This window comes from Eucyclogobius newberryi, unplaced genomic scaffold, assembly GCF_026437365.1.
Source record: "Eucyclogobius newberryi isolate DKJ021-1_F unplaced genomic scaffold, fEucNew1.0.hap1 SCAF_1, whole genome shotgun sequence".
Lineage (NCBI taxonomy): Eukaryota > Metazoa > Chordata > Actinopteri > Gobiiformes > Gobiidae > Eucyclogobius > Eucyclogobius newberryi.
In genome coordinates, this window is record NW_027315723.1 from 40,122,111 (window position 1) to 40,133,972 (window position 11,862).

Consider the following 11,862-nt stretch of genomic DNA (forward strand, 5'->3'; position numbering starts at 1 on the left):
AAAACCCATTATCAAATCCATTGACTAAATAATGGAACATGAAAACAGAGCAGCTTGCACGTCCCAACTGATAAGCCTCCACAGTAACCATCCATCAGTATTATGCATATTTCACGACAACTGTACCTACATAAATGCATATTTTAATTGTATAAATTGGCGCATTCAACAGATTGTGCGACCTGTTCGCTGAAATCGTTCTCAAATGCATTATATTTCTATCGCCTCTGTCTCTCTCTCGCTCCGTTCCCTTGTTGGTTGTTTGACTTGCTGCCAGTATTTCTTCTTGGGGGGGGGCCTCACCATGTATCTGCTGCAGCAACTAGAGACTTCAGTATCCCCCACCCACCTACTCATAACCTCCTTCCTCGTTCCATATTTTTTTGTTTCAATCTCGGTTGGTTACAAGTCCTCAGGGGCCAAATTAGCATGGCTTAGTTTATTAGACTTCTAATTGTTAAACATTTGGCGAGCTACAACGTGCAACTTCAATATATTTCGCAATCTTTTGTTTGTTTCTTCCAGGTTCCCGACTCGAACCAATCCGACACCATCTGGTAAGCCTCATTTCTCAACTGCACCTATGAAATCTTTTTTGCAAAAATCTTCACGCCCCCTCGCCTTTTTTTTTTTTCCCTTTCCTTCCCTATAAGCTGCTTCCACCCACTCGTCCTCTCCTCCGCGTCTCTCGCTCTTCCCTCACTTACTCGACTGCTTGCACACACAGTCTCTTTCTCTCTCTTTCTCTCTCTCTCTCTCTCATCTCCTGTTCCTTCGCTCTGGTTGTTTCCGTACTGGCTGTGTTAGCGGCAGCAGCAGCAGCAGTGATTGCAGGGCTGGTGGTGGATGGGTTTAGCGTGTGTCGCGTGCTAATATTATGGGGTATTTCCGAGCGGCATAGGCAGAGGTGGGTAATCCTGCTGGTGATCAGATAGGGGGGGTTTCTCTTCTCATTTCCCCCGGTTTTGGGCTTTGTACTTCCAGGATGCGGTGCTGCGTGATTGGAAGGTACGGATACACTCTTGTATTTGAATCACAATACTGTCTTTTTTTTTCCTTTTCTTTTTTCAATATGTGATGCTGCACTTTCTAGTTTCCAGTTCTTTACAGCTGGCAATGCTTTTTGACTAGAAAATGTATTTATATCTATTCTGCTACGAAAGGTGATGCAGTGGTTTATGTGTAATTTGTTTTTCTTGTGGTGAGAGACAGAGATTTTTAATGGGAGTCGAATGGTCACCTGTCGGAATGTGTCTCAGGAACTGTTAGGTCCCAGTGCTTGCCGGAATGGTCCTCTGAAACCGTAATTAAAGTATTTGAAAATTGTCTGAATGTGCTTGTATTTTTTTGTGTTAATATTGCGTTTTGAGATTAGCCTGTCGGATTGTATTTCTGATTGATTACCCTGCAATGCATTGTTGCTATGGCCTGAGCACCGTAATGACACTTCCTTGCTTTCAATTGTAAAGCTCACCAGTTATTTGGCAGTGTTTGAGAAATAAACATATTTCCTTTAGAAAGAAAGAAAATACATTTTGACTAGTTCAGATTAAATGCTTATTAAACATTATGTTTCATATTTAAATGTAGTTTTTTTGATGAAGTTTTGCAGGAAGTAAGGTATTGATAAGAAATTACAAAAACATACCAAACTTTTCTAAATTAATATGTAAAGACATCAAATTGATTCAACTTTACACATCATTTTAGTGCTTTCAATTCAAGTGACCTTTTTGCAGTGCGCACCTGTGGGGATGCACCACTATATCTGAATCCTTACACTGCAATAGTGATTATTCCACTTCACAAAAACAGTTAGTCTTTTCTCTTTCCATACACGTATCAGGTGAACCTCATGATGCACTCCGCCTAAAGCCCGTAGTTGACAGGAAATGCCTATAGACACACATAAATGGAAGAGGAAGAATACATACATTTAAAGGTAAAAGTGCTTACTTACTGCAACTGCATTGTCTTTATGTCACTATTACAGTATTGTTGACGATCCTTGCAGCTTGAAAACAGGGTCAGGGTCTCTCAATGCGCTTCCTTGTCATTTTTTCTTTTATAAATAGTTATTTTTTTTCACGATGCAATGATGCAATTAAATTTGAGTGGACGTCTTATGTGGAAATGTGTCGTCTGCATTTGACCCAACCTCCTGTGACCTGTGCAGAGACATGGACAACCCATGAGCTAGAAGGTAGAAGGTTCCAGGTTTGATTCCCACGTTGGATGCGGTCTGGTCTTCTCACGCATCTGAAAACATGCGCTGTTGGCCAGCCATCCAGCGAGATACTCCTGATCAAGTCTAGCTCAAGATCTGCACTCACGCCTCACAGTAAGAAGGTTGCGGGTTTGATGCTGGGGTAGGGATGTCATGATGTCTCCCTATGTCGGGCGGCAGTAGCTCAGTGGTAGAGTGCTCGTCTTCTGATCCAAAGGTCGGCGGTTCGACTCCCCGCTCAGTCAGAGCGGTCAGATCCACTGGCCCGCAGGTTGGCGGTGCGATCGCAGCTGCCTCATGTGAATACTGCCGTTGTGTCCTTGGGCAAGACACTTAACCCAACTTGCCCCCCAGTGTCTGCGTATATCTGGGGTGTGAATGTGTGTGTGAATGGGTGACTGGTTCCTTGATGTAAAGCGCTTTGAGTACCTTGACGGTAGAAAAGCGCTATATAAATGTGACCATTTATGTCATGGAATCAGACAAACACCGATGCTATTCCGTAACACATCGAGAACACAATTCAACTTAGAATATGAAATATCAGACATTTGTATGGCAAGCTTGGGAGAAAATGCCGGGCTGTGTCAGCCAAGCCGTTGTAAGGAGCCTGGCTGACCCTCCTGCGTCTCACACGTTTTTTCCCATGCTGGTTGGTTTTATTAGATATTCTGGAATAGGCGGGTCACATTTCTCATTGGTCAGCCTCACATCAAGGCACTTGGTATTTTTCCGTAGAGATCAAGCCTTGGGTAAACATTACCCAAACTCCTCTGGGCTGTCACCCCCCCTAGGGTAAACATCCTTTGGCCCATCTTTACGACCCCTTCACAAATGCAGTTTGTCACACACCCGTTCTTCTCTTAGACTAATGATGCAGATAAAATATCACTATTATGCAGATAAAATACATCACAGAAACATACTCATATAATCACATTTTATCACATTTCCCTCCTGTTTATCAAAGCATTAGTCACTGTCTCATATGCCAAACACATTACTCTTTTCAGTTTTCAACATGTCTTTCATATATGTGTTAAAATGATGCTTTTACACTCAAAAAGTAATGCACATTTCTCAACATTGAACACACTCCTTTTCTCTCGGCCCACAACATTTCTACTGCATTACTGTCCTAAATTTTGAGTCAGATTGGTCAATCTCTGTAATTTGACAAACAGACAATTTATACTGTCCATAATTTTGTGTGGTGTGATGGGAAATATAGAAGTACAAGCAGTCAGTTTGACTCGTCAGGGACCTCTCTGGACACCCCAATAGAATCAAATACGTAGTATCAGGTGCTACTGGGACCAGATTGTCCACTAACGTCTCGACCTCGACCCTGCAGTATGGTTCTGGGTGATGCTGGTCTTTGTTATGACCATGGCTGGCCACAAAAGGGATACATAGGCACATCGTCCTAGTCCTTCCAAGTGCCCTCTCAGCACTGTGTCTCCACACCACCATACGTCCTCGCTTGGTTTCTTAAGAGACCTTCTTCCGCTGCTCGCTTCGGTCACACCTATGACACATATGAACTGGTACATTTCCCATCTCAATTCATAATCTCATTAACATTCCATGTAGTTATGTTGTAGCAGATAAAAAAGCTCTCTTAGTTAGTGCAAACAACAGTGGCTGTATAATATGCCATTGTGTTTCTTCAGCTACTGTCATGTCAATTGTACATTGTACATTATACATTTCATAACCTTCCATCAAATTGATCACTTATTTTCTTCCCTCTATTCCAGGTCTGTGTATGTTTCATTTACGGGTATACACAGTTGTGACACGCCATTGTATGTTGATCGATTGTCCCGATTGTCCCGTTTATAATACAGGTGTTCAGCACCCATATTACCGTCATCACTTGTGATGATGATAACTGTTGATTCTTTTTGCACAGAGTATGGTACTCTGCGCACCGTAGCCTCTGGCTCTCGTTCATCGTAGCAGAGTATAGCACTTTGCGTACTGTAGAATCTGTCTCCCGTCCATTGTTGCAGAGTATCGTATTCTACCGTAGACTCTGGACAAAACTCATACAAACGAAGTCCTGCGTCTGCGATGTTATGGATCTGGTGCTGTGTTGTCCAGACATTTCTCTCACTTTCCCATGAGAGCACCCATGTTCTTGTCCCTCCAATGGTCGGTATGAGGACGACACGGTGTGGCTCCGTCCACTTGGCTCGTCCACTTGGCTCGTCCCTGTAAACACCACATCTCCAACTTGCTGCGGTGATAAACAAAGTCTTTTCGACAATTCAATGTTCAAACAGTTTTCGTGTTTACAATTTTTTTTTTTTTTTAGTAATTATTGATTCGGAATATTTGTTTACACGTACATATCCCTCCATTTTGAGATATGGCCTTGCCCATTTCTCAAACTTCTACACATTTAAACAAAATTCAATAATCCAGATAGTTTACAACATTCACTAATCCAGGATGTAATCAATGAAGTGCGTCTGTCACTCCAACTCTGCAATGTCACCTCTTGACCTTTCACAGTTCAGTGGTCACATCCCTGGCTGAGCCCCCCCTTCCACGGCACTGGGCCCCCACCCTGTGTGTCTGTAATCCGACACTGCCAAACCTATCTGTTTTACCACCATTTGTTTCAAACTCTAAATGTTTCAAACTCTAAAAGTTTCACACTCTAAAAGTTTGGTCTCCACGTGTGCGCGCGTATCAAGCCCCCGGAAGCCAAGATGGCCGCCATTGAAACCTATGGAGCTGCTCATTGGCGCATGGTTCCAAAAAAGTTTTTTAGTTCCGCATTACTTCCTGAATACTGTCTCATTTACGCCCACTTTTGTGACGTCATCGCCATAAGGCTTTGGCGTCGGGAGCGCGCACGTCACAGCAGAGTGAAAGACTGAACAGTCAACACGGACTTTTGGAATACTTCGGCTTGAAATAGTCTGTTTACGTAACGTATAATGATGGATTGTTATATCCATCTATAAATATACATGTATCATGTTGTAAAGCTCTGATATTTAAGAGAATTATAAAGAAGTGTTAAGATAAAAAGTCCGGTTTAATGACAATTTAGAGGTGTAATAACGTCCTCATTATTTTCTGTAGTTTTTGGTTTGGGTATTAATTTTGTTATTAACTTTTCAGTTATTAATTTACATAACATAATTTGGCCAATATGCATTTTTTTTTAATCAGATGAGAAGAAATATAAAATATAATCATCGATTCTGTTACATAATTGAGTTAAGCAGTATTTAATTATATTCAGTTTCCTTTTGTCATTTTTGTATCATGTCAATCTTTAATAAATACAAAACACATTTGTTTATTAATGTATTTAATAAGAATAATGAACATGAATGAACTTGTTCAATAAATGCAAATCTGATTATAACTACAAATGATAAATTGATTTTAGCCAGTTTTAGTTGAGTTTTAAAGCTACAATGAGTTTTAAAGCTACAATGTGGGAGTCCCTTATTAAGGAGTTTGAGTCTGTGTACTGTTCATTATTATTATCATCATTAATAGAATCAGAAAAGGTTTATTGCAATTGTCAAAGAACAGAATTCACAAACAGTGGAACTTGCTTTAGTGATTCAGTGCAACATAAAAATATTAACAATGATAAAACAACCTGTATAAGTCAAAAAGAACATACTGAATAAGATACGATATTCCTTTATTGTCCACACATGAGGAAATTGTGTTGTTGCAACGCAGTAGATACAGAGGAAAAGGACAGACAACTTATAGGAAGTTTAAAAAACACTCTTAATAGATCGATCTTAATAGAAGAACTCTTATAAACAAAAACTCCTATAGACAGAACGTCTCATACCTTAATAAGGAATGGAGGGGGAAAATAAAGATAAAGATAAAATAAAAACAGCTAGCGTAAGACAAAATAATACTAATAATAATGGTAAAATAAACACTCTTTTTACATCAGTTATATGCACATGAATGTGACATTATTGCGTTAAATACTGAATATCTCAGTATTTAACAAGACTTTATTTCCATGGCTACGCAGTCTTCTGTACTTCAGTAAACTCCTCCGTTCAGCTCCATCGTATGACTGAGAGACAAACAGAACATGTCACGGCTTTAGATTATACAAGTCACATAACACACACTTCATATGTTTTAGATTATACAAGTCACATAACACACACTTCATATGTTTTAGATTATACAAGTCAAATAACATACACTTCACATGTTTGTCCTGAAGCTGCTTTACAGACACATGTGACACAGGAGTGTCTCTTTTGAAGAACAATTATCATTTAGTTTTTTTTGGTCATAACAAAACAGACATTTTATAAATTCAAAGTACTGATTCAAGGCACAAGTTATTATCAAAATACCTTTTGCTTTGGAGTCGTCAGGAGTTTACTTGAGATGACTCTGTGTCTGCAGTGACCTGTAGTGACCTGTAGTGACCTGTAGAGCTCTGGACAGCACAGACAGACTAAACTCACTGGTCAGCACTCTGAAGATGAGAAAGATACGCATTAGAACATTGATATATTCTGCACATTTAACAGAGAAAAGCTGGAATATGTTATTGACACATTTACATTTCGCTCTGTAACACAAAAGTTCCTCTTTTCACATTATTTTTTAAAGCTGGAACCAAAAGTAATTTACTTATGCATAAGTTTAAACCTTAGAAGTTAGAACATTACTGATGTGTTTGCTAAATCTCTACATATTCCATGAAAATAAATCCATGACATTCCCATAGAAAACAAGCGTGTGCGTTGCTGTTCAAACACAGCACACTTCATTATTAAATGAGTAATAAAACCTTAAATGTCGTCTCAGCCCCTGTAAGTACAGCACTGTCACTTTTACATACGTTTATATTTGATATTTTTTTTTTATTATTTGATATGATATGACCCATTTCAGCAGGTTATATTTGAATTATTGGTAGTTTTTTATAGCACATAATACAAACATCACTTTATTTCCCCTTCTTTCTCTAGTTTTCCTTGATCTGTGCTTAACCTTTTGTCTCTTAGAACATTTAGTAGGATAAATAATTAGTTATTTATTTGCAGAAGCACGAGCCATCACGACGTGTTGTTGCATCTTTGTGTAGCTAAACTTTAGCTTACGTTAGCTCGTGTTAACTTGTGTTAACTGTGTAATCGTTGATTTACACTTCATATGGAACGATGTGTGAAACGTGAGGAATGACATACAAACAACTTACGTGTATCGTGGTCTCGTCTCGTCACTTTATTCTGTTTGTGTTTAGTTTCCGTCACATGTTCTCCTGAGGCTCGTTCATGAGGGTTACGTGCGCGCTCGGTGCGCGTACACCGTTCACCGGAAGGTTAAAAATTTATTTTTTAAGTATTTTAGAAACAGTTAAAGAGTGAAATTCCTTCTATTTTATTTTTAGACTAAAAACAATTTAGCATGTTTGGTAATTTTAGAGGCCGAACTCCTGAAATGGTCCGACCAAAAGGCTGCATTCTACGGAGTGGCCACTACTCAATTTGGAGCCAGAGGCAGAGGGGGCGTACCCTATCCAGATATTATAATAGATCCATGTCGAAGTTTAGTCTATACAGACTGCGAGAGGCGAAGATCGTTCTCAAGTTCTTTATTTGATGAAAACATGGAAAAACAGGCAAAACAGCGGCATGTTGTTCGTCTTGCAGCTGAGATTCGACTCTTCACAAGATTTAGCTGTGTTTTATATCGCTGTTGCTTGGGTCTGATAAAATGGCCTGACCTTCGCTATGACGTCCGCTTTAAGATTGTTTAGACTAGTCCACAGATAAATCAGAAAATACACAGAATAGTTCAAATACACAGAATAGTTCATTGTGACCCATATGCAGCAAGATCGTCTTGACTCCTATTGATAAATAGGACACAGACATGACAATAATTTGATCAATATCCACAGCGCGTATGTATGTATGTGTGTGTGTGTGTGTGTGTGTGTATGTATGTGTGTGTGTGTGTGTGTGTGTGTGTGTGTATGTATGTGTGTGTGTGTGTGTGTGTGTATTCAAATACATCAAACTATAATAATTATCTCAATAATTCCCCGTTGAGCTGGCCATAAGGGTCAGTTCACAACTTAGAATTCTTCACATAATTAATATAACATTTCACATCTCCTCTGTGGGTGTGGCCTGAATAAAATCACCCATCTAATGTAATATGTTCTAATCTTTTATATGTGCTTCAGGTGAGTTTCAAACTCAATCTCTCACACCTGCTCATGTGGTGCTTTACAAACATTGTGTATTAGTTTGTTCTAGCAAGTCTATATGAGTATTAACAAATCTAAATGATTCTAAACCTTCCCCTGGTTATAAGGCACATCTCTTGTATCAACCTGTTTTTCCCTTTGTTGCCTACTTTCTTTGTCTTTTCTTTGTCACGTCACATCTTCCGCTCTGTCTTCCCCTCTGTTTCCCTCTGTGTCTTCCTCTCGTAACGGAGGAAACACCCATTTCCAAATTTCTAAACCTGCTCTTCCTTTCTCTCTTTTCACTTACTCTTTACCTTCACTTGTAACCTGCTTTTACTTTCTAATTGCTTCTGATAGAACTATCAGACGCTGCATCCCCTGGGATTCCCCTGTCATCCTTTATAATGTCCCTGTCATTCTGCTTCTAAACTGATGTATTGATTCACCCATCCCCCTGTTTAGTTTTCACTATCTTCAGGTAATCTGCGGGTCTCATAAAATGTATTCTACTCCTGCATTACGCTGCTCTACACTCCTCCAGAGTCTTTGCCAGTCAATAGCCCCTTATCTCTGACTATCTTTATGACCCATATCCTCCCATGTCCCCCCACTTCTGCATCAATTGCCCTAGTTAATGACCCATTCATGTCTTTCCTGGGAGGGCATTTGACGTCACTATTTAACGTATTCCCTCACTTACGTCTACATGCAATACGAGGTTTCCTCATGATAATACAAATAAATAAGGTACTGATATAACTTTTACTATCACTTTACTTACTGCCCGTTCTACTCCTATGTCCAAAAACATCAGTAGTCACAAATTTACCCATATTATCACTTCCAGGCCTGTGCCTGTATTTGATCCTAAATTTAAAAACACTTCTGTCTTTTCGTCCTGTACTTTCATCTAGTCATGCATTAAGTCCAAAAAGATAATTTTCGTCAAGTCCAAAAATAAAACAAAACGTAGCTTTGTTCTGTGCACACAAAAAACACGACTTTTGTCTTCTATGTCGGGGACAGGAAGTGTCCTGTCTTGTGATCACATTCCCCAAAATATTGGCCATCTAATAAAAATCTGAATTAATCTTCATCTCTTATCAAGTTTAATAAAATCTTTATAATTGATTGTTGTCAATCAAAACAAAACCCTTAAAATTGTTAAAATACAAAAATTTAAACCCAGCTGAGTTTAGTTTTACTTAATTCATCAGTTCAGAGCGTCCTCTGAACTGCTTTCCTTCTCCTGCCTTGTTGACCCCCCTTATCTCCCCCTCTCTGCCACGTTATCTGGGCACACTCGAAGTCTCCCTCCAAAATCCTCTTATGACTTTTCCTTTGTCTTTTTACAGTTTGGGGTGATAATTCTGGCATTATGTTGTCTCGGTCATCTGAGAGAAATGCTACTTGCTTTACAGTCACGGTCAATGTCAAGCTTCTAGAGAAAATTCCTTATTAGATTCCTCCGGACATAAACGTGGTGTTTAAGATTCACCCATGACTGCAAATTTTAGATCTCTCAGAATAACGCCTTGTGACCCTTGTATGATTAATTGTGATTCACACTTGTTAGTTAATCACTTATTAATCCTCATTCACACTTCTCTCTTACTTACTTCGCTCGTGCACAGCGCTTACATTCACACATATTTCCTCAGTAATATCAAACTGGGCATTTCCTCAGTAATACCCAACTGGGCTTTTCCTCAGTAATACCTAACTGGGCATAAAAGCCTACGATATTTCCTCAGTAATATAAAACTGGGCATTTCCTCAGTAATACCTAACTGGGCATTTCCTCAGTAATACCTAACTGGGCATAAAAGCCTATGATATTTCCTCAGTAATATCAAACTGGGCATTTCCTCAGTAATACCTAACTGGGCATTTCCTCAGTAATACCTAACTGGGCATTTCCTCAGTAATACCTAACTGGGCATAAAAGCCTACGATATTTTTCCTGTAAATATAAAACTAATGCATAAAACGTTTCATGGCTAACTCTTTTTCACACACAAAGTTTTTTCTGACCTTCTTTGTCGCCTGTGTTCTCCTGCTGCTTGGAAACGACGCGCTCTCCTCGCGGAGAATGAGGTGCGATGGGCTGCCACGGGAAAAGTGGACTTCCTTCTGCTGTGCACACAGACTTTCACCGATTCACCCGTCAATCTCCGCGAAGGGGCTGCTTGTCGTCCGGCTCGATAGGACCAGAAAATGTCCTGAGATGAGACAAACACCGATGCTATTCCGTAACACATCGAGAACACAATTCAACTTAGAATATGAAACGACACAGAAATATCAGACATTTGTATGGCAAGCTTGGGAGAAAACGCCGGGCTGTGTCAGCCAAGCCGTTGTAAGGAGCCTGGCTGATCCTCCTGCGTCTCACACGTTTTTTCCCATGCTGGTTGGTTTTATTAGATATTCTGGAATAGGCGGGTCACATTTCTCATTGGTCAGCCTCACATCAAGGCACTTGGTATTTTTCCGTAGAGATCAAGCCTTGGGTAAACATTACCCAAACTCCTCTGGGCTGTCACCCCCCTAGGGTAAACATCCTTTGGCCCATCTTTACGACCCCTTCACAAATGCAGTTTGTCACACACCCGTTCTTCTCTTAGACTAATGATGCAGATAAAATACATCACAGAAATATACTCATATATTCACATTTTATCACACCCTACAATGGAGACTTGTATTGTAAGTTGTGTGATAACCTTATTTTAGGCTGGTGGAGAAAGCTAAAACACCAGGAACCAAATCATTCAGGCACAGGAAGAACTGTGCAAACTCAACACTGAAACCACCAATAACATCCCGTTCTCATTACATATCCGTTACATTATATCCATAGGAAAATTAACACTTCTATTCTGGTTATTAATCCCTCGCAGATTCCCCCATTGTTCGCGATTACTGATGGTATTATTACGAGTTCAGTCAGATTACGCCGTGAAAGCCCTTGTAAGATGGAAATGAGGGGTAATTAGGCGAGTGCAGGGTGGTTGTTCCCTACAGCAGTCCTCACCTCTGTGTCACAGTCTTTATTGAATTAGAGCGACTGGTGGAGATAAAAGCAGGGGAGTCCCGCTCTTCTCCTCCAGGCGTATGTCACCTGTGCGGGGAAGAAAGGAATCAGCAGGAAGGGATGGGCACGAGGGCGGTGTGGATGAACATTAATATCTTCACAATGATCACAACAATCAGATTATATTTTTTGTAATTTATCAGTAATGTGTTAAAGCTGTATATCCATGTCTTGATTTAGGTTCAAATAACACATACGAAAGAAAAGGATGGTAATCAAAAATGTATGAGTCACTTTATATCCGGTTCAGTTCAATGTAAATGTTATCAACTCTTTTTGCAGCTTTTTGACGGTTTACTTATAGACAATATTACAGAC

The 11,862-nt window shown here is 39.8% G+C and overlaps 1 protein-coding gene across 2 annotated transcripts in view; it reads left to right on the forward strand.

Annotated features, from left to right (window-relative positions):
• Positions 1–740: 740 nt before the first annotated feature.
• Positions 741–11,862, forward strand: part of LOC140360910 (brain-enriched guanylate kinase-associated protein) — a 56,489-nt gene continuing 45,367 nt past the window's right edge. The window contains exon 1 of one of the 2 annotated variants that reach the window (XM_072446389.1): positions 741–1,008. In XM_072446389.1, the coding sequence (XP_072302490.1) occupies positions 986–1,008 (23 nt within the window). In that variant the 5' untranslated portion in view covers positions 741–985. The remainder of the gene's footprint in view (positions 1,009–11,862) is intronic. The other variant, XM_072446380.1, reaches the window with a different exon arrangement.